The sequence below is a fragment of the Stegodyphus dumicola genome, chromosome 11, assembly GCF_044657685.1.
Source record: "Stegodyphus dumicola isolate Sdum_Otavi_A_Nest chromosome 11, ASM4465768v1".
Taxonomy (NCBI): domain Eukaryota; kingdom Metazoa; phylum Arthropoda; class Arachnida; order Araneae; family Eresidae; genus Stegodyphus; species Stegodyphus dumicola.
This window is the reverse complement of record NC_140778.1, coordinates 111,206,093-111,231,088: the sequence shown is the minus strand read 5'-3', so window position 1 is coordinate 111,231,088 and position 24,996 is coordinate 111,206,093. Positions and strand designations below refer to the sequence as shown.

General features: G+C 32.0%; 1 protein-coding gene across 1 annotated transcript; it reads left to right on the top strand.

Annotated features, from left to right (window-relative positions):
• Positions 1-1,992: 1,992 nt before the first annotated feature.
• On the top strand, positions 1,993-24,446 carry LOC146994245 (inactive selenide, water dikinase-like protein). Its single transcript, XM_085827099.1, has 4 exons — positions 1,993-2,121; positions 12,680-12,870; positions 19,166-19,378; positions 24,028-24,446. Coding segments are annotated over exons 1-4 (600 nt in total). The 5' UTR covers positions 1,993-2,119; the 3' UTR covers positions 24,222-24,446.
• The last annotated feature ends 550 nt before the right edge of the window (positions 24,447-24,996 follow it).

Genomic DNA, 24,996 nt, shown 5'->3' with positions numbered 1-24,996 from the left:
ATTTGTTACTCATGTCTCAGTACCTTTAAAACATTGGTATATTTTCAGAAATTTAGAATAAACTCATTTGCTACTGCTGTAAGTTCATGAAGTGGAGTACAGTTTAAAGAAGATTATTTTAAGTCAAATTACAAAAGACAAAGAATTTTTAATTTTTCAAATCTTGCAAAATAAAAAATTTAATATTTAGTTTCTGATGTAAATGTATGTTTATAGTATAAACATTAATCAAATGAATTACAGCTTATATGTCAAATATATGGGGAATTATCAATTCCTGTAGCAGAAGTGCCACTTGTACTGTATTTGAAAATACGCTAAAACCCTTTACAAAATTAGAGAACAATCTGCCTTTTGATTCCTTATAAATTGATTTTTTAAATTAGACAAAAACGCGGCTTGAAATGGTATAGATTTCAATTAAAACTGTCTTGATTTTGAGGATGTTTAGACGTAGTTTGCATGCTTTAACAGGAAACATGATTTTCATCTAATTTAAAATTTTGCATTAGATATATCTTTCTCATCAAACATTTATTATTAATTCCTTTATCCTTTTGTATAGATACCCTATGTTTATTATTTTCCATGATCAAATATATCAGGCCTGTTTCATAACAAATATTGTGGCTGTATAAATAATTAAAAGTTAGAGTTATATAAAATATGCACAGTCAAAATACTTATAATTATGCAAAATATAAGTACATTAAACCAAACAAAGTACATAAAAACTCTTGAGTTTTTTGTTGTTTAAGAAATCCTTATGCTGAATCAGAATAAATGTAGTTATAAACACTCAATTTGAAATTTGTCAGCAAAACATATTTTTAACTCAGTAATTTTGATAATCATATATGCAATCTATCACTTTTAGTTATTTATTTCTTAGATAATGCCTCTAAAATACTATTTTTAAATCTGAATGCAATGTAAAATGTGGGAAAGGGAAATTATTAAAACAATTCATTTTAGAGCAGCCATATAAAAAATAACTAATAACAGACTGTAGTAGTTTGCATACTACATGATTAATCTAGTTTCTTGTGAATTCCGATAAGCTTCGTAAATCAAAAATGGAATATAACATTATACAGTCAAAAGTCGTTAATTCGGACACCCATAATCCGGAATGATCTATAATCCGGACCTCAAAACTACAAATTTTCTGCGCATGGGCGTTTACGCATGTGCGTAAGACCTTACGGCTGCGCATATGCGCGTAATACGTTTACGCATGCGCGTTTAATGTATAACGGACGGTATAAGCTAAAATTATCTAATTATGTATTTCAGTTAATGTTGCAGATTGCGTTGTTCTTTAATCTTCGAATTGGATCTGGCTTATTATTTTTTGCAGACTGTTAGAGCAATTTTATAAAGGTAAGCTTGAACTTTCGATTATGTCAAATAGAATTTCCGATGCTGGAGCTCCCAAAGGATCTACAAAGCGAAAGTATGTTTCAATGTCCATCAAACAAAAAGTGGAATTGCTGCAAAAAATGGATAAAGGCATGAAGAAAGTGACAGAGGGGTTAGTAAAAACGAAAAAATTTCGATTGCCAAGTTAGTCGGTATTTTCGGCACAGCAATTACAGGACTTGAACAGCGGAACTTTGTAACTGAACAAGAAATGATATCTATTAATACAGAATTAAAGAGAAAGTAAGTATTAGAACATAAAACAAAGCAACTTAAACAACTTACATTGAAAGAAATGTTTAATAAAGTAAACAAATAAATATTAATTTTTTTGGTAAATTTTGATACCCTTTAGATCATAATTGTTCTTTATTTCATAAATTACGGTTTCATATTTTTAACTTTATAATTTCTGCATGCCATCTTACCAGATTTAAACTGATGATCTATAATCCGGATTCGCCGACAAGTCCCGACGAGTCCGGATTAACAACTTTTGACTGTACTTGAAAATACTCTTTATAAATCATTGAAAGACTTATTAACTGTATGTCTTATCAAACTCAAAATAGTTTTCCTATGTTAGGATTGTGCATATGAAGCAGGAACTCATGTAACTGGTGGTCAGACTATTCTGAATCCATGGCTGACTATAGGTGGTGTTGCCACTGCAATTTGCCAGTCCAATGAATTTATAATGTATGTATAATTTCATATTTTTTATATATATTTAATAGATTAAAATCAAATGTTTCTTTGCAAGTTTACTTCTAAATCGTATAAGTATGAATTGCTGAAATAGGTAAAATGTAATGAGATAAAAAATACAAAAATTTAGCACAGGTATAAATAATAAAGTGGTTCATTCCATTTTTTAGTTTTTGTCCTGCTTTGTAAAAATTTGTTTTGTGAAAATTACACAGGTAAATAGATTGCAAAATCTTTTTGTGAATGCAGTTTTTTTCCGCCTAACTTGAATACAGAATATTAACATTCTTCATATAAATGTAAGTTTCATGCAATCATCCATGCTGCCAATGAAATTCCAAAATTTGTTAGGTAGCAGAGAACATCCTGATCTTAATTTCTTCTATCATTTCATTCTCTGTTGTTGGAGGTACCAGACAGGACAACTGTTTGTCTTCTTTGACTTGCTTGTAAAACATTGATCCATCGAGGAATACAGTTTGGGGAGGGAAGACGATATGAAACTGCTCATTTAACAATACACAGCGATAAAGAAAAGTAGCTGTTGAAAAGCTATAGCTAAGCAAATAAAAGCGTGGACGTATGACAATATTTGTCGAAGCAACACTATTTTGTGATTTTCCAGTATATAAAAATGCTATTTTTCAAGTACCCCAATGACTGACTCTTCGAACAAAAATGCAAAATAATGCATAAATACGTGTGGAATGTTGATTTGAACTCATCCATTCATAAGCGAGTTTCATTATTTTTTTATTAGTTATGACTAGCTTTTTTCAGTTAGTATATTGGTTTATAATTTTGTGGCAGTTCATGCAAGTAGATATATACAGTAAACCCTTCACAAACTGGAGGGGATCTAAGTCATTAATAACTTGCATGTATGGCAAAAGAGCGTTCGCCGCAGTCAGCTTTCTATAGAAAAAATGTGTTTGGTATAATTCAGATGAGGGAAGTACGTATAATTTAAACAAACCTAAGTATCATTTTATTTAAAAGGAAAAAACAACTATTTTAAGGTATTTGTATTATTGTTTAGTAAGTACATTATAAAATAAATTTTTTAAAAGCTGGTGATTTTTGCTTGACACAATTCACAACAATGCAATTTGTTAGAAGTGTGAAAAAGAGTGCAGGTTTTTTTAATGCCTCCTCTCATAAAGTGTCCTCTGCTTTTTTCATTTGGGTCAATCTCAGTTGCAAAATCAAACGGGGCCTTTTTGAACAATTTAATTTGTAATTTAAAAGCACTTATCTTCATAATAACAGCTTTCATGCATTTCTTCATTTTCTGTTATTATAAGATTATACATTTCATCATTCATCATTTCTCAATTATAATTCTTTGTTTTTTCCCTTTCTTCTTGAAAACATTTGCTGCCGATTGCTTTTTCAATTTATGATTTCTCTGGCTTCATTTTCAGTCAATGTTAATCCTTTAAAATTGTTGTTAACTTCTGGCTAGAGCTGATGGCAGTAAGCAATCATAGTTAGTGAACGAACATTGAATCAAGAATAAGTGAAATTCTAGTGTTGACCAAATTAAATTAGAAACAATTAAGATTTATGCGAAATTGCGTGAAAATCCGCATTCGGCAAGGTTTATTGTACATACACACATTATATAGATATATATATATACACATACATACCATATATTTGGATATATAACACGCACCTATAATTTCAAACTGCATGTTTTAATTTTGAGGCATATTCGCCGTATGACGTGTATCCTTTTCTTTAAGAAAAAACTAAAAAGTGCATGTGTGATGGGCTTATTTTTTGAAGTCATTCATTCGAAGATTTTTCGTAGAATTTTGAACAATGGTATGCTGAATTGACAAGCGATAAGGGAAACAATACGTGTGGGGAAAATGCTTAAGGGAATAAATAATTCTGCAAAAAGGGTGGGTTGTATTCAGTGCTGGTGTGCACAAGAATATTGTTCTAGGGTTTTCAGAAGGAGAATATGACTTGGGGTTAAAATTTCAACGCAAATGAATGAACAGCATTTAGGTACATGTAGAAATCTAATTTATGTATACTCTTCCTTTTCTAATTTTTATATCAGGTGTATAATGCGCACCCATAAATTTCGATCTTATTTTTTGTATTAAAAGCGTGCGTTATATGCCAGAATATACGGTATATTCTTTTTGACAATGCCAAGTAATTAGTGGGATTGAGCATGAAATTAATTTAAGGTTATTGAGGAAAATTCTGAAAACAGTCTTACTGTAGGAAAATGCTTCATGCTGTAGGTTTGTTCTTGACAAAGTGGTTATTTGCTTTATGTAATGATCAGTTCGAATGAAATGTAAAGAAACAACTAAAACAATAATATGGTTTACCTTCACTGCATCTACTAAATTAAATGAAAATACAGTGATACCTTAGTTCTTCTGCTTCAGAATAGGTTCGGCTTGGTCTATGTCCTGTTTGACTATGAAAATGTTTTATATATTTCACCCACTGCATTTATATTTTAGTATTAAACAAGTGTTATAATAATAGGATTTTTTTTATAAAAATAGACTAATTATTTGTCTTTTAATTCTTGTTGGAAAAGTTCATTTGGTATACATCCAAGGGTTTGAAGCAATATAGCGAAGTATCAGTGTAGTTGTAAATATCTCTAGTTTGCATACCAGTTTGAGCATAGTTTGCTTTTATATAAGTATATTCAGTGACTATTATGTGGTATTTTAAAATATACATATATTGAAGTATCAGTGTAGTTGTAAATATCTAGTTTGCATACTAGTTTCAGCAAAGTTTCCTTTTATACAAAAGTCTTTAATCTGGACTCCGGTTTTTCCAGATTATAGATCATCAATTTAAATCTGGTAAGATGGCATGCAGAAATTATAAAATTAAAAATATGAAACCGTAATTTATGAAATAAAGAGCAATTTTGATCTAAAGGCTATCAAAATTTACAAAAAAAAAGCTTAATATTTATTTGTTTATTTTGTTAAGCATTTCTTTCAACACGCGCATGCGTAAAGCATATATTATGCACAGTCGAAATTAGAAAATTTCAACCAGAAAACTATTTGATGTGTATTTGTGATATTTATAATGATGAGGAATTTGATTTAAGTCATATCAAAGGAGTACATCGAGATGAAATATTACATTTAGTAAGGAATTATAAGCCGAATAAAATAAAAACATCTGCCCTGAAGTTAAGGATAGTGCTGACAGATCAACTTCCAGTTCATTTCACGCCGCAACGTCCCCCCCCCTCTGCAGAGCAGTGTGAAATTGATAAACAGATTTCGAAATGGTTAGAGAAACAAAGGATATGCCTTTATCCATTTTTTGCAGCAATTCCACTTTTTGTTTGATGGACATCAAAACATGCTTTCGCTTTGTAGATCCAGAATCGGAAATTCTTTTTGATATAATCGACATAAAGTTCAAGCTTACTTTTATAAAATTGCCCTAACAGTCTGCAAAAAATAATAAGCCAGATCCAATTTGAAGATTAAGGAACAATGCAATCTGCAACATTAACTGAAATAGATAATTAGATAATTTTAGCTTAGCTTATATCATTCGTTATACACATTAAACACGCATGCATAAATGTATGCATTCGTATGCGCATGCGTAAACGTATTATGCACATGCGCTAAACGCATATGCACAGAAAGTTTGTAGCTTTGAGTTTCGGATTAAAGACTTTTGACTGTATAAGTATATTCAGTGACTGTTCTCCATTTCATTTGAGATTTGTTGAGGTCAGTATTTATGCATGCATACTACCAAATGTCTGGTTTTGTTTGTAGGCTTATACATTTGACTGTAATATGCCAATGTTGGCATCTTAATTTTTGTCCTAGTATTTGTTGGATCTGCACTTAAAAGTTTAAATCGGATTTTGAATCAGATCGTTTGTGAATCAAACTTAATTATTTAAAATTCTGGCAATGCAAAGTGAAGTTCACGGCTCCAACATCGTATTGAATTCGACTTGCTATGTGTAGAAATTGGTCACCAAAGATGTCCATAAGGATTTCTGTATCTTTCTAAGGGGAAAAAAGGGAGGGTTCTTGTAACTACTTGATTTCTGCAAACTAAATACAATTTTTTAATCATTGATATGTTTTATATTAAATATGACAATCATGAATGGGTAGGTAAATTAATAATTATTTGAAAAGACCATTTCCTCTAACTTTTATGTATTCCTTTTAGAAGAGACACATTCTAAAGATATTCACATTCTGCTTAAGCATATTTTTAACCTTGATTAGTATCTTTAATTGTCTGTAGTTTGCAAATGATAATAGTAAACAATATTATGCATTGACAATGTGTAAAATCTTCATTTGTTTTTGATGGTATAAAAGCATTTCTCTCATCAGCACAAATGAATCATTTAAAAACTGATTTTATCCTGACTTCCTAGAAAAATTTTGCAATGTTTTTCTTCATTAGGAGTGTTATAAATAGAATAAGTTTCTAATAGCATAATAATAGGTTAATGGCAATAGTTCTCACTTTGCTTCTTGTGTGTGCTATCATTTTTATCCAAAATAAAAACTGAATGGTTGTAAAAATTTTGCTGGTTATATAGATTACAAGCTTCTGTGTCTATTCTCTCTTTTTAATTGTTTGAATTATAAGACAGTCTTGTGATATTTTGTTAGTTTTCTCTTTGTCATATTAAATACAAAAAAAGAAATGCAGAAACTAATAGTGCACTTTTTAAACATGAAATTCTTTTTGAGTTGAATTTTAATTTTTTAACATTAAAGATTGTTTTATGAGTTGACATCAGTAAATATTTTGTTTATTTAAGAATTGAGAAATTATGCTATTATTTATTTTAAGAAAAATTTTTTAATGGTAAACTATTCTATAATTTAAAATGCACAGATTTTTAACACTTAAAACTTTCTTGAACTTCAGTATAAAATTTTTAGCAGTATTTGTTAAGTTATAAAATAGCAATTCTCTAAATCATTTTCTTTCACTTCGTTTTCTGAATTTTCATTTCATACATCTTAAATATTCTTATACAATTAATAAAATTTTGGATTATTGTTTTTTAAAAAGGCAGTTGATGACAATGTCTTGAAATTGTTTTCGATTGCCAGAAACATTCTGCACAATTATGATTTAACACACAATCCAAACATGCAGGAAGCAGTAAATATAACTCCCCGATTTACCACTACCACTGTTCCGGCTCAGTTGTGCATCACAAACTGAGTTATACCGTTGAATAGCAGATGCTTTACCATTTAAGTAGCCAATCGTGGTATGGCGCATTGGGCTTTCATGTTCGAGGCGTATTCTAAAAATGACAACTCTGTCATCACTTCAATTATTTCTTAGCTGCTTTGGGATGGATCGGAATGCTAAAATTCCTGATAACCAGTTTATTATGGGTCCAAAATTTCCAAAGAACAAGTTCAGCTTTAAAGCATAAAACTTCCTGTCAGACCTTGTAGCATATGGACACCGCAGCAAGTCAAAGCAGTGAGACTATCCATTCTCCGATGTCTGCATGGTTCATGTCATTAGCCTGCTCTTCTTTTTTTTTTTTTTTTTTATTAAAAGAAACTCAACAAGTTCCCCATGTACCACATAGTATCACATGGGGCTTACAGAAGTAAGTATGAAACACAATACAAAATAAACAAGAGAAAATTGAAATAAAATCAAGGATGATTACAAAGTTTTACAATGAATTGACAAAAAATGTTAAAAGCACTTCTCTCGGAAATAAATTGGTAAAACTCTGGAGGCCAGTTAATATTAAAATTTTTCAGTCCCAGTTTCAAGACTTTTCTTTCGCTCTCATATTTAGGACATAGAAGAAGCACATGTTCTACATTCTCCTCGTCGCCGAGGCCACAGTCACAGACAGACTCAGGACTCAACTTAAATCTGTTCAAATAACTTTTAAAATTCCCATGTCCAGTAAGAAACTGGGTTAATTTGTAATTTGTAAAGAAATGATGACATGACAATCTCATTTTAATAGAAGGGAAATATCTCCTAGTTAAACTCCCTTTATTTGAATTAATGAATTCGTGATTCCACGACTCCACAATGCTTTCATACATGACCTTCTTATAGAAGGAATTAGGGATATTGACAAAAGTGTCAATTTCCCGCTTAGTCGCAGTCTTAGCAAGAAAATCGGCTCGTTCGTTCCCAACAACACCTGTATGACCACGAACAAATGAAAATGAAACCGAAATATTTTTATCCTTTAGATTCTTCTATTCTTTTTGAATCTCGATAATGATATTATTAGAAGAAGAAATACATTTTAAGATCTCCAAGGATGAAAGGGAATCAGTACAAATGAGATAGTCTGAAACAGCACTATTTTGTTTAGAGACCCATTTGACGGCGAAGTTTATGCACAAAAGTTCAGCTATGAAAACGGTACATTCATCTCTGATTCTAAATTGAAAGTGCTCAAATTCAAGACCATTTTTGAAGACAACAAATGCGAGACCAACCTTGCCATCAATTTTGCTGCCATCAGTATAGCAAGTTACAGGCGAATTACCCACAATTTTATTGCTAAACTGAATAAAATTAATAGCATTTCTTTCTGAAGGATGAGGGAGATCAGATAGAGGTAAAATACAGTCATGCTGAGAGACAGTAGAAGCAGAAATATTTTCCTTATAAGCAATAGAATGAAGAATGGCAATGTCAATTGGAGGAAAGCCAGAAATTGCATAAACAGACTCATAGCTTACGGTACGATATCCACATATGACCCGCAGAAGTATCCGTCTTTGAACGCGTCGTAAAAATCTATAATTTATCTTCTTGTTGAGCGATATACCCCAGGCTCTAGAGCCATACATAATAAAGGGTGCGATTCCTTGTTTATAGATGAGCGAATGAACGTTGTAATTAATACCGTATGTGTTACGTGCAATACAACTTAATCCACGCTGTAATCTATCACATTTCTCTGATACATAAGTTAAGTGTTGTTTCCAAGAAAATTTACAGTCAAGAAAAACCCCAAGATATTTCATTTGCTTTACCACAGTCAAAGGGGTGCCATCGAGAGATAACTGAAATGCATCATAACAGATGTTTCGCTTTTCAATAATCATAACCCTGGTTTTATCAGGATTAAAATCTAATTTAAAACCTTTTGACCAGTTGGAGGCGAAATTTACAGTCTCTTGTGCCTGTAAAAAAGTAGCAGAAAGGTCCCTACTCTGGAAGCAAAACAAAACATCATCTGCAAAGGCTATAGTATCACAACAAGCAAGATTTTCCAGTTTTAATAGGAGATTATTAATAATAATATTCCAAAACGTAGGTCCTGAAACAGAACCTTGAGGGCAACCCCTTTCAAGGTGACGGATTGCAGAAGCCGAGCCCAATTGCAATTTGGCCACCCGATCATTTAAAAAATCAGCAGCAAGTGAAAAAATATTCATTGGAAGTTCTACTTTTTTTAGCAGAATGAGAATACAAGGCCACCACGCATAGTCGAAGGCGCCTTTAATATCCAAAAAGACCAAAATAGTGTGCAAGTTTTTCTTTTTCCCTCTCTGAACAATTTCATTCAAACGTAAAAGAGCGTCTTCAGAACTTTTTTGAGGTGTAAAACCATACTGATTACCAGAAAGAAGGTCTCCATGACGGAGATACTAGCAAATTCTGTTAATAAAAAGTTTTTCCAAGCACTTACCCAAAACAGGAAGTAAGCTTATACATCTAAGGTTATCTAGGTGAGGAATCCTAGACTCATTTCCTTTAGGAATAAGAATTACTTGAGCATGTTTCCAAACACGTGGGAAAATGCCAACATTTAGGCAAACGTTAAAAAGTTTATGGAGAAATCGAGGAAACATTAAATGAAACTGTTTAATAATCTCATTCGAAATAGAGTCAGGACCAGGTGATTTATTTGGTTCCAGCATAGAAATAACTATATTAACTTCATCACAAGTAAACCTAGAATCTACAAAAGAAGAATAAACAGTACGCGCAGCTTGACGGTATTCCTCATGCAAATCATCATCAGTTTCCTCTAGATCCGAGGGGAAAGATTTCTGAAGCACAGCAATAATTGTCTCTTCTAAAGAGTTGGTTGTCTCTCCAGTGGAAAGACAAATACCAGTTATTTCAATTTTTTTCATGAAATCTCTTTTAACTCCATACGTGTAAATCTTTTTCCATACATTGTGAACATCAATGGTCGAAAGAAATGTTTTCCAAGACTGAGATTTAGCATCGGCAAGCTTTAGATTGTAAACTTTTCTATATTCAAGATATTTACTTTTATAAAGTTCTCTAAGAGGCGGATTTTTACAACGCTGAAATCTACGCCTAGAGGCATTAAGCCTCTTTCTCATACAAAAAATTTCGGCAGACCATTAAGGAACATTGTGCTTACCATGATTCCTAACAGGTATGGAAATTTGAGATGCCTGGAGAAGAACATAACTAAAATTCTCAACAAGAGCCTGCTCTTCGTATGGGGTTTTCTGATGAAAGTGTAAGAAAAATTTTAAACTTAGATCTGAAGTTCCATTCTTTCAAAATGATGGTCATGCAGACTATGATTGGTCTAACTGCAGTGCATCCTTCGAGGTTTTTCTGCAAAATGTTCCACATGACTGTATTATTCTCTCAACTGATGAACCTGGCACATCATGGCTTTCGTTTCTCAGGGTCTGTGAAAAGCCAAACTTCACTACTGAGCTGTGAACAATCCAAGACAAGTATATGAACAACTTCTCCATAATGAATGAGTTACTGCTTGGTATGTTGTTGCAGAATTTGGTGTCATAGTCCCATACTTTTTTGAGTTGAATGGCAGAGCAGTTGCAGTAACTTCTTGCCATTATATGGATATGTTATGTATGACTTCCTGTTGCCAAAACTGTATGAGCACGGAAATTTGGTTACAACAAGATGGTGCCACAGGCAGAATATCGATGCATTTGTTGAAAGAAATGTTTCCAAAGTGTCTGATCTTGCTACAAGTTGGCATTTTATGTCCAGCTCATTCCCCAGATCTGTTGCCCTGCAACTACTTCCTCTGGAAGCATCTGAAGTCACAAGTCTGCAAGAATAAGGCTCAAATAACCGAGGAATTGAAAGCAGCTATCTGCCAAGAAATTTTGGCAATACTGCAAGAAATGACTTGAAGGGTAATGATGAACTTCTGAATTTCAGAAATGATGAACTGACAGTGAATGTCGATGTTTAAACAATATTTTCAAAATTAGATGAAGGTAAATGTTCTTTCAGATTTTGAAATAAAGTTTTGAATAATACCTATCATTGCTTTATTATTTATGTTTGAAATTGAAGAGTTATTTCTGCCGCATCCTGTACTAATTTTAAATAAAGTGGACCAAAAAAATTATGGGACTTGACATTCTTCTGCAGCATATGTTACCATGATTATGAGACAAGCTAGAAGAGTAGAAATTAATCTTAAATTGTTTATTCCAAAGTAAGACTAACTTAAATAGTATTGAAATGGTTTGATGATATTACTTAAAAGTGTAGTTTTGAAGCTTTGGTGAAACGTTGACCAAGGGTTTTTTTTATAAAGCAATTAAATTATTTACATGAAACCTATTAAAATAATATAGATATGTAATCAATCCACAAAAAAACTGATTTTGCTCATTTAAAAGCACTCGGTGGTAAAGAAAATTAGCTGTAAAACTGATATAACTTGATATTTTAAGTATATAAATGCAACAGCATTAGGCAGTGTTATGCTGTTTGGTAATTTTCAGGACGCTGTTTTGTTAAAAGTTTGTATTGGGGAGGGGGGAACTTGATCTATACTATTTTTTGTTTTTGTTTTTGTTATTTGCAGTTCATCAGCTAATTTTAAACTAATATTGTTTTTTTCTTTAATTTACAAAATAAATGTAACACTGTTTACTACTAAGATACAAATTCAGTAGGTGAAATATATACTGTTACACAAAAAAATTTTTTGTTTGTTTGCTCGATTTTTATTTCATGTTTCTTCTGTGAGGTTAAACAGCTATGGTTAAACTTGAACCTGGTTTAGATGATCTGTACTAAAAATACGTCCAAAATATTTTGTTTCTGCCTTTTTCTCGGGATGTTTCAGAAATGTGACACTGTTCAATCATTCCAAACAATGCTGTTTTATGATTTTTCTGAGTGTTGTTGAGCTGATACTTCTTTGCAGAGTTTTTGACATTTGTTCTTCTGGCAAAGAATTCTTTGGTTAATGAATTAGGGGCTTTCTCATCTGAGTTTTAAGAGCTCTTGTGCACCTCCTTTTGAATTTGACTGAGTACAGCAAATATTTGTTACCGCGCTGTTATGCAAAATTAGTTGTTTTCTCAAAAGACATAAACAAGGGAAATTTGCATATTCATGACTCATCAAACCTCAGCAGTATTCCAAACAAATATCATCCCCCAATCCCCCAATTTTTTTGGAGGGGCTTCCAAGCTGGACTTATTTGTAAAGCAGACAAGCATCAAGATATCGATTATTAACAAGTTTTTATTATATTAATTTGTAATAATTATTTTTGATATAGGCCTGATAATGCTGTAGTTGGAGATGTTTTAGTCTTAACTAAACCTTTGGGCACTCAGGTTGCAGTAACTGCTTATAATTGGCTTGAGCAGCCTGAGAGATGGAACAGAATCAAATTGGTTGTGAATGAAGAAGAGGTACAAAAAGCTTACCGGAGAGCTATCGATAGCATGGCACGTTTAAATAGAACTGGTAAGTTATAATTGGTAAGCTTTATTTAATTTTTAATATGCAATCATATTTTGGATTTATGTATATCTTATCTATTTAAAAAAATTTTTTTTTTTTTTTTCATTGATGAAGGATTATTTTTTAATGTACTCTTTTCTAGGGCGATAGAAGAATTGTTAAATTCAACTTTTATGAAGTCCATCATGTTTTTATCTAAAATGTATACTTAATGAAATTTCGTTTTGGCATGATGGATTCCCCCCCCCAAATGGATTTCTGTCGTATTTGACTGATGAATTCCATATTTTAAAAATTTGAACTGAAATATATATATTAGTTTAAAGTAAAAACATGAAGCTTTAATGTTACTTGAAATAAGTTATTCTACATAATATGTGATAAATTAACTATACTTCTTTCAAAATGTAATACTGGCATTTTTTGTGTGGGAGAGAAAGATACCTGCATATGAGCGAAGAGTTTTGAGATAAAATGTCTTGGAAATAAAAATTTTGTGTAGGTAAAAATTTTAAATCCATCTTTTGAAAGTAAAGTGGGGGTAAATTAATTGGCTTCAAAAAGCCATGGAAGGGTAAATAATTAGCATGGAAATATATCATTCTTTATCAGCCTATAATTTACATTGAAGAACCAAAAGATTATGACCATATACTCAATAACCATAATCTTTGGCCTGCAAAACAGTGCAACTTGCCTTGGAATGGATGCCAAAATTTCTTGATAGATGAATGGAGACGGGTTATACCAAATGTCTTAGCAGCGATCACACAAAGTGGAGATATTCCAACATGGTGGTGTTTGAGCTCTGAACTGCTGTTCCAAGACATCGCAATTGTGCTCTGTCAGGTTAAGATCCGCCAAGTTAGGTGGTCAGAACATTAATTGGAATTCATTCTTGTGCTCCTCGAACCACTCCAACGCAATTCGAACCTTGCAACATAGGGCATGGTCCTGCTTGAAGATTCTATTTACAGTTGTCATATAAGGGTGAAACTAATCTGCAGTTGGGAAGTACTGGCTAGGATCTGTACCTAGGCAGTCTCAACCACGGGGGTATACAAATTATCTTCACAGGACTAGAACCCGAGTATTGTACTCAGGTTGGTTCAGGCTTGGCAGGGACCGTACTGGTACTGTCGTGTCTGTTCCTTCGGCTGTGGTGGAGCTACATGGTGCATTTGTCGACCGATTTCCCGGGGGTTTAACCCCATTCAGTTTTCGTGGCGGGGACTGACAAAGCGGACAGAGCACCTTAATACAATGTGGTTTTGCTGATGGAGTGGTGCCCGGCGGCAAGGTGACAGCGTTTTAAAATTAGCAACGAAGCGTTCTGGCCAATGCTTAGTAAAAGCCGGACGGGGACTGCGGGGGTTGCGCCTGCGAGAACGAGGTCCCACGGGTGTTGGATATTTCAAACTCTGAATGGGTCCTGTATAATGAGGACCTGGGATGGAGGTCCTTCACCCGGTGTGTCTGTACCCTTTCACGGCCATTGACGTGATGAATGAGAAACTGTAATTCATCCGACAGGCAACTGTCTGTACTTATCCATGGGCCAGTGTCGATGTTCTTGGGCCCACTGTAGGTGTAAATGATAATGACGCTTGGTCAGCAGATGCGCACGAGTGGGACGTCTGCTGCACAGTCCCATATCCAACAGTGTCTGCTGAACTGTGTGTTCCGAAACACTGGCACTTGGGCTTGCATTGTGTTGAACTGTCAGCAGAGCCACTGTCCTATGCCAATTTTGCCATACCAAGTGGGACAGTCTCTGATGTCCTTTTTCTTTGATGATGCATGGTAAATGTTTATTGCTGGTTTCACTGTCATTTATCCACTTTGCATGAATACAGTGTAAATGTATTCGATCTGCCATCAGTGTAAGTGGCAGATCGTGAACAACCTACCAGTCGTGCAGTTTCGTAGATACTCATTCCGACTCCTCGGACCATTACCATTTGCCCTTTATCGAATTCATTTAGATCAGCTGTCTTTCTCATCACTCGCAAAAGTAAGTGCAAGAATGATTCCTTACCTACTGCAGCAGCAGTTAAATATCATTCCCACTTAATCGTGTGCCCTCCACATCATCCAGAGGATTTCATTGAAAATGTGGGAATGGTTGTAATGTTTTGGCTCATCAGTGTAAATTGAAGTATATCAGCCTATAATTATATAGTATATGTGTAGAGATCTTAATTTAGCCCATATATTATGTTGCTGCCATGAAGCTGTTTTAATGGCATTCTCGGTGTTCTTAAAGAGAAATTCAGTGAGTTTATTGTGTAGTTAAACATGAAAAAGGTTTACTGTAGAAAGAATACATAAAACAGGGGTTATCAACCAGGGGGCATTTCAGCTGTAGGGGAGTTCATAATTTCAAGGTGGCTTCCTTGTATGGCCTAATTCAAATTTTTTGCTGCATTTCGTTTAAACTTATTTCCTTGAATTATTTAACTTAAATGGTTCCTCAAAACAGGTCTAAAGTGACATAATAAATTGCAAATTTTGAAATTAAATATTCCAGTCAGTTTTTGCCGTACAAGAGCCAAGCTTTTTATAATTTTATTTTTCATAACAAGCATAAAACTTCCCAAATAAAAGTGGTGGAATCGGGGGACTGTATTAAAAGTTAGATTTTACTATTTGTTGAAAATTAATTTTTAAATTTGGCATTGTCAAAACATTAATATTTCATCATTTAAAACACTAATTGGTAGTATAACTATGACCAACCATGCTCTGTTTCCAGATGTTTTGAAAAATAAAATAAGGCAAATAAAATTATTGAAAGGAGGATAATAAATTAGTTTGTAATTAATTTTCTCTTCTAAATATTAAACAATAATATGTTTTATGGACTTAAAAAGTAAATTTATTTTTTTAAAAGATTTTTTGAATATTATGTATGCAGCAGCATCAATTAAGTAAAATTATATCATGGTAAGTCATTAAGTGTTTATGGTAAGTCGTCATAAATTTTTTGGTAATAAAAAGAGAATAAATTACTATTTCATAGATGCAGCTGTATTGAATTTTTCATATTATTAAGTATTTTGTGCATTGTCAAACATTTAAAATTATTTTGGAGCAGCAATAAAATTAAAGGCTGTGCAGCATAAGGCTGCTTTTTTAAGTAATTATGACAAACTATTTGCAATGTCTTCCCTTAAACAATAATTATTTTGTAAATAAAGGTCTCTCTATTGCATCATGCAGGCAAGACCTTGAAGATCTTTTGTGATGTCCTATTGTTTCAGGACAGGATTGGAGAGACCCCTTTCCACCAGAATTATTTTAGAAAATTTACCAATATGCCAAAAAATGGAATCTTTCTGTGGCTCATCAATAAATATGTTTTTTTTTTTTTTTTTTTTTCATTTTCAAATGAAAATTTAGAGGTGAAATGTTCTTTGTCCCTTTTCTGATCAGTATATTTATCTGAACAATATGCATATGTTATTGTTTAATTTCTGAATGAAAGCTGCTAAAAATAATAGACACATGCTACATTTTAGCTAAAATAATAGACATAACTATATTTTTAGACAGAGGCACATTCTAGGATGTCTAATGTTCTCAGCTTAGGTTGATCACCAGTATAGTCATGAATATATACTGTAATTCTAGGTGCACACTTCGTGCTGCCGATTTTGATAGTTGGCATACAAAATCAGGTAGAAAAATAATGAAAATGTCATGGCACAGGATTTCGTAATGAGCCATATTAAGCAGTTAGAAAGTCTGGCTTTTGCTTGACCCCAATCTAGACAGTTAGGTTACAAGAGAACTGAAAACTGTCGTGTTAAGTACCTATGTTGTCATCAAACTGGCAGCATTTCTCATATGTATTATGAGTGCATCCTAATTTAGAAATGAACCAAATCATTTTTAGTAGTACCACTTTATTTTGTTTTGCTGTGCAGGTAATGATTAAAATGAATATTTTCAGAAAAAAAGCAAGTAATTATTAATGAAACCATAGCAGAGCCTTTGGCAACATTATAAATTTGCAAATAATACATGATAGTGGTCAAGTTTGTTTATTTGTGCAGCTAACCATGGTGGCCATTTAAACAAAGAAGTACCGGAAACTAATACTAGATTGGAAACTTCAAATATTTTAATTTAAACTAAAATAATGAAATGATAACATAAAATAATTAATATAATAATGTACCCTTGCCATGGCATAATTGCTGCAAAAGCTTAATTTAAATGGAATAAGGTGTTGTCTGTTGGGGAAGGGATAGAAAGGGAAACCCTTCTTCCTCCCCAGTTGAAGCACTATACAATCTAAGGTGGCACTTTTGTTTACATTCATTGCATATTATCTTGATAATAGACTTTTTAAATGCTTTATATTTTTCGTTATTTTTATCTATTTGATAGCTGAAATACTCTTTCTCAGAAAGAAATCCAATTTTCTTATGCATATTTTGCTAAAATTCCTTCAAGTATTTCAAATTGTAACCTTTGTCATTGCCTCATGTAACATGCTTGTTAACAGTGCTTTTATGGACTTATCCAGCAGAAATGATTGCTTGAGTATGGAACATGAGAGTTCGATTCAGTATTGGAACCTGGTGAACAGGCTATCTCCATGGAACTTCAGTGATTTTCCTTACACATAATATGAATATGATCTGCTTTCCCTCAAAAGGTATTCCTCAAAGGATCTGATCTGATCCCAAAGGATTCTTGTTAGGCAAATCATCCTCATGTTCTTCACAATATTAACTGAAATACATGGTCGAAAAGCAGCTATAAAAGTAACTAAATTATATTACTAAAATTAATATTCCTTAATATTAATTAAATTGCAAATGTTAAAAAAATGTGAATTGTATGGAAATTGGAGTTGTTAATTTAGTAATATTAAATTGCTAAAATAAAGCTTCTCTAATTTGAAATAAATTTAAAAAAAACATTAATTATTTTAAGGACATAATTTCAAAATGAGCTGCTGTGAATAGAAAATAAATAAATCCTTTTAATAGTATAAAAATGAATTTTAATCTTTGTTAATTATTAACCATGTGAAACTGCATAATCTTAAAATTTCTTTCTTGTGTAATTAACAAAAACTTGTAAAAACACCTCATTTGTTTTAAATTATTTGGAGCATATAAAATGTTCAAATGCTCATACTTACATTTAAGCATTTTTTAAACCTCCAAATGCAGCTGTATTGCTCAGTTTTAACGACTGGATGTTTTAAGTAGCAGTAGGGAGAGGGTGTTCTCATTGCTTCAAATCAGTGCGTGGTTAAAACCTATAAGTGCCTTTCTTTTCTTCTTCCTTTGTCTAGGTTACTGTGGACCACAACAAACATGATCAACAGCATAGACACACATGCAGACACATTTATTTACTAAAAAACATTCTTCATATTCTAAAGTTAACCCTCATCCTTGCAGTTATATAGCTTACACCCTTGTTGGATGATTATTGTTTTGGCCAAGTGCCAGCCAGGTTTGGGTTAACAGTGATCAAACAGTAATGCATAATTCATGAGTTTTGCCTTAGTGATGGCTTTGCTATGACTGCAGTATATTACTAAACAATAAATTTTCATTTAGAAGATAAATTAGTAATTTCAGTGCTTTTGTAAAATGGGAATTTGTAAAAGTGAGGAATAGCTGCATTTATGTTTACAGAAACGTGTTTAATTTTTAAAAACTTTCTCTCACCCCCTGCAATTGGAAGGAAAAAAAAAAAAAAAAATGCATGCTTATTTTTGAGTGAGTATTTTTTGTTCTACTCTGTTGTTCTAAAAGAGAGGTTTTCAACCTTTTTTGCCTCATGCACCTCTTTCACTATTGCTAAGATCATATCCTCCTTTCCAGATCTTAAAAATGTATACATAAATACACATTTATTTAGTAAAGATATAAAGTAAGAAATCTGACCATGATTATGTTAGATTTTTAAAAATTTTGTAATTATGATATACATTTACTCAGATTTAGTTTATTTTGCAAGTGTTTTATGAATTAAACAATAAAAAAAGTCCAGAAAATGTTGGTAAATACCAAACATTGAATAAAAGTAATTTTTTTTATTCATGATTCAAAACTAATTACTTAATAACTAAGTAAAAGGCTGACTACATTCCCCTGGTTGAGAATTTCTAAAAACTTCTAAAATTTCAAAGTATTACAGATGCTGCTTAAAAGTACAAGACGTCCACTAATCTTAAATTACCTTAATAACTGTTGATAATTTATTATTAATCTTCACTTATGTATTTTTATGCCTTAAAGTTTCCTAATTCTGCTGATTTTATTTATAGCTTCCCGCCTTATGCATAAATATAATGCTCATGGTACTACTGATGTAACTGGTTTTGGATTGTTAGGCCCTGCACAGAACTTAGCCAAAATACAGAAAAATGAAGTGTCTTTTGTAATTCATAACCTCCCTGTAATTGCAAAAATGGCAGCCGTAGCAAAAGCTTGTGGAAATATGTTTAAGCTTCTTCAAGGACATGCTGTAGAAACTTCAGGTATCTTTATTTAAAGTACTCAAAAAAGTAATTGTTTGGCTGATAAATTATCTCAAAAAATGTTTATTGTCACTGGGAAGCAAGATGTTGCATAAAAAAATTTGAAGTAAGTTATAACTTGTAGTAGCTACTGTAGCTGTCTTTTTTGTTCATACAGCATTTAGTTTCTTAGCTAACTATTTTGACTTAATGTACTACTTGGAAATAAAAAAGAAACAAATAGAATCTTCTTGCCAATTATAATTTTATATGAAAGCCTGTACTTTAGTCTATTTTTCTACATAATTTCCACAAGTATTAAGGCACTTATCATAATGTACAACAGTTTTTGAATCCCCTTTTCATAAAAGTCTGGTGCTTGATTTGACACCCACTGCAACAATTATTTTGACCTTATCATCACTGTAGTGGCAAAGACCACTGATATACTCCTTCAATTACAGGAACAGGTGGTAGGACTATCCAAAGAGTGATTGAGGTTTTCCTAGCGAAATGGCACAATGAGGTCTTAAGATTGTTTACCCGCATATCGACTGGCATTGTTGTGAAGCAAAATGATCCCTCTACTCAGCATGCCATGCCTTTTGTTTTGGATTGTATAGTGCTGGTTGTTCAAGGTCTCATGAGATAGAATTTGTGTCACCATGAGGCTAAAAAAAAATGAATAAATGGGGGAAAGAAAAAAAAACACAAGTAACATCCACTTCCCGTCGTAAAACACAGGACTTGCTTGAACAGAACAGTTACAGAAAACTTGATTTTCTGGACTGAAACTGTTTACTTGAACTTCATGCTCTTGGGTGTTGATTAATGCCACCATTCCATGGAATGCTGCTTCAATTCTGATGTAGCATAAGCTGCCCATGTTTTATCACCTGTGACAGTTTGGCTTAAAAAATCATCTTCCTCGCTGTACTGCTCAATGAATGTTAAAGCAGTGTCTAAATGTTTTGGTTTTGTGCATATCTGGCAACATTTTTGGTACTTAATGTGTGCACAATTTTGATAATTTGAGTGTTTTCTCACAGTTTCATTCAGAACACTGCTTGAAACTCAAGGAGTCATCAGATACTGATAAAGTTGTAAAGCATCTGTTTTGTTTCACTTGTTCATCAACTTTCGGCACCAGATCTTCAGTAATGACAGAATGTCACTCACTTCATTCATCATCCCAAACATTCGTGCATCCATCTTTAAAAGCTGTAACGGATTTCATACCATTCTGTTGCTCATAATGTTTTCTCCATACACTTCACTAAACTAATGGGAAAGTGGCTGAAATTCATCAGACGCTTTCCCATTCTTTAAATGAAAGTTAGAACTGTAAAAAAATCTAGTTTTAATTTGTCATCTACTGCTTTGATCAATGAGGATTTTTACATAAAAACGCATTTTTCTCCAAACGTGATTTTTTATACTCGATGTACCTTTTCTCAGGTACTACTGCTCACAGGTATCTAAACATTTTATGGCTTATTTATTAGGTTCCCTTATATTTACTGAAATGAGCTTTTTGTAATAAACTTAGAAAAAAAATTTTTTTGTGTGAGAAAAGTGCTAAATTTTACTATGCCTAACAAAATATTCTGTAATTTACTCTAAAATTCAAAATATTTCAAAAGTTCATTTCAGTATAATCAGATAGGTATACTTTATAATTACAGAAAAAATTTCAAGCTTGTATCTACAGCAGATTTTGAGAAAAGGTACATCGAAAATGGTCAATTTAACATTGTCGGTATAGGGGTTTCTGATACCCCTTAAATATTAAATAACAAAATTTAACAAGGTCGAAAGTTTCCATAATGATACGTGTGGCTTGGCAATGGTTGTAGGTAAACAGCGCACGCATATGGAATGCTGACTGCGGCGCTGTAAAATGTTCTTAGTGCTTTTTTAATGGATATTTTTTAGAAAAAAAAAACTATTATTGTAACTATGTAAATCTAATATGACTAAGAGTATCTAATATGTTATTTTTAATTATTTGTAACTAATTGCTCACCCTTAGAACTTATTTCTACATGTTATGGTGCATGGTTCATTTCCTTAATCCTTATTGTGGACACGAGATACAATGCAAAAATGTAAAAAATTAATATGAAACTTTATTGCTTGCAGCTGATGAGACTTAAAATAATACAAGACAGCCTATAATCATATCTGGTGCTTCAGTGGTTTAATGGAATTTTATATTAAATATTGTATATTAACTGAGTTAGAAATGAAGCTAATTAACATTTATCAATCATGCCAATGTCAGCCATTCATATCTGTTCTGATTGAAGCAGTGATGGTGGCAACAGCCAAGCTTTTGACATGAGTCATGCTAATTATTATTTTACTTCACAATTTAACTTAATCACTTCACATAAAATTTGCATAACTTCTAGATTGAGTGAGTTCATGATGAAATGAGGCAAAAAAGAAGTAATCAATATAAAGCTAACTGTTATTAAAATTAAATAAAAACCCACTAATTTTCTTTAAAATATGTGGGACTATTATAAGTATAAAATATAAATGTTTAAAAAAATTCTATAACTTAATGCTAATTACTTGAAAAAATTTATGAAGTTAATTTTATTCTTGGATTTATTTTATAATTAAGTTAGATTATTTTTAACAATGCATCGTACTTGTACATTTATTTTGTTCTTTCAAGTTAACAAAAGCGAAATTCGGGTGTAGATAATTGCTTTAGTGTATTCATTTCCTATTTGCTTTGTTAAGTCCATAATTTGTTTCCTTCATGGTCCTTAAAAGTACTTAATTTCCATGTGCAGAAGTGTGTACAAACCCTGCTTTCAGCTTTTAAATAACAGAGTTTGTTCATTAAATTTGAGAGATGAGTATATTATGTAATGCCAAATGGCAACACTGTGGTCCACCAAAATGGTTTTATTTTCACTGCTGTTTTTAAATTGCTGATATTGTTAATTAAAAATTCATTAAATTTGGATAAAATATTAAATAAAAAATTCAAAATTCTAGCTTCAAGGTGTGTATGTAGAGGACGATGTATGCTCAGAATTAGGTGACTTCTAGGTTCTGCTGTTTTTCCACAATGTGAGGAACATACAACATATACACACATACAAAATTTTTATTATTTGATAATACTAGCCACATGCAGAGCCAGTCACTTAATATTGTTGTTATGAAAAAGAAAAAAATGTATGTAATGTATCCAGCTAATGCAATTTACAGATCCAGCTAGTAATCAATAGTAACTGAAATAAATCTGCTTCGTTTTTTAATTAATAACAGAATAAATGTAAAAGAAAAATTAAATAACGTACAGTTTGCTGAACGACAGTACTTTGCTACATGGAAGAAAAATATTTTAATTCAGGCAGTGGAAGCAGATTTCTTGTTAAATTGATAAGTGTGCTGGTTAAATTTGAAATATAAATATACTACGCTTTCCAAAGTGGTAACACAGAAGCTCTTCAATCACTGAGTGTTTGGTCAAAAATTCATTAAATTAATTTACAATATTAAATAAATAAAACACATTCAAAATTCGGGTTGTGAGATGCTCGTGTTTGGGAAGGGAGATTGTTCAAATTTGGTGGTTGTGGCATTTTTTCACAGTGTGAGGAATGTATATGCATGCATACATATTCTTCATTATTTAATAATAGAGATAGACAACAGCTACAAATTGCTCATACTGGATATTAAAAATGTTATCATAATTTTTCAGGTTATATTGTTACTGTTTATTCATTTTCAAACTGTCCCCATTAATGAATACTTTTTTTCATAGCAGGATCCCTTAATTTTGCAAAGAAGGAAGGGTGTGAATTTTAATCATTTTTTTTTTTAAATGTGAAGGAAAAACAAATGAATAGCAATTAGCTTATTCTTTATGAAAACTAAACCAATTATGTCTATGGGTGAAATGAGCCGCTAATGACCTTGAATAAAGCTCAGATTGCATAAATTTACGAATGTTAGAGAAGAAAAACTTAAACAGGATGTTGGGGTATTTAATTTTTGAATTTTACAGTTAAAAATACTGTTTCTTTGCATACCACCTACCAGAAAGAATCGTTAGTCTAGATAATATCTTAAGAAAGAGGCATAGTCAGTAAAAAAAATTCACAGAAAGATGTGTCAGAATCCAAGATTTCCAGGAGGTGAGGATTAGTCTCTTATCTTCAACTTAAAAAAGGTGGGATTGTGAGTTCCCATTTATAAATTTCAATATATATATATATTGCCATACTGTTGAATTTGAGAGTTTTAAAAAAAATTTTTGTTTACATAGAAAAAATTCCAATCCACCCATATGTAAAGCTTTGCAAGAATGTTCAATTCTACTGTGCATTTTGTTAATTTCTATTTATTTATTGCATTTTATTAATATAGTTTTTATGTGCAAAAATTAAAGTGTTCAAAAAAGTTGTTTCCGAAGTTCACGATAATGATGGTCTTTTGGCACAGGTTTTAATTTCTATGTCTTTCTGTGCCTGAGGGAATAAGGTCGAGTATCAAATGGTTAAAGGCTGAAAATGTCAAAATTTAAACTTAAATTTATATTGCTAGTGGTATTATCTGTATCAGAGAACTTCAAATTTTTTTATTAGTTATGTGATTTCTGAAAGGTTCACCTATTAAAATTTCATAAAATTCTCTTCTAGGAGGATTGTTGATATGTTTGCCTCATGAGCAAGCTGCTGCTTACTGTAAAGATATTGAGAAGCAAGAAGGATTTCAGTCGTGGATAATTGGAATTGTTGAAAAAGGCAATCGCACTGCAAGAATCATAGATAAACCACGAGTGATTGAAGTTCCATCTAAAGAGAAAAATGGCGAACTGTGGCCATCATTCTGACCTATGATCATTCCATAAAATCTTATAATATCACAAATTATTTTTTGAAAAGTTGACAAAAATGATAATGTTAAAGATAGTATAGCACTATGAACCCATTCCAGTTAAATCTTTTTGATCTGGAATGGAGGATGTTAGCTGTATATTGTGTATCATTGTCATTATGTAAATAATTGCCATGTGCTTATTTATAAATTGTTGGCAAATAAATATTGATTTTCACAATTTTGGTTATATTTTATTTTATCCTTTTAACATTTTAAAACACTGAATTGTCTGTTATGTGCCATATGATTTTGGTATCACACGATCAGTTTTAAAACTGAGTATATAAACATGCTTAGGATGAAAATTCTGTTTTGAGTTAAATTAATTGTAACACTATTAATAGTAAAGATCTTGCTTTAATTGTGTTAAGTAAATACAAGCAAAATGTTCATTTTATTAAGTCATCTCTGATACAGAGTGGATTAAGTAGCACTGCATTCAGTACCAATTATTTTAGGAGGAGGCTGAAATCCCTTGTTTTCTGTTTGCCAATTTGATGTTCCCAAATAAAGCACTTTTCTAGCCATATTTTGTCTTCCTGTTCACTCCTTTGTGTATTGTATCAGAAATTGTGTCTGTTTTGTTATGTTTTTATTGGAAGCAGACTACTTTATCATAGCTCACCCTGTACAATGTTAGACTTAATATAGCAGCATGAATCCTTTCCATTAAATCTTTTTGAATAGGGATGGAGGATGTTAGCTATATATCATATAACATTGTCATT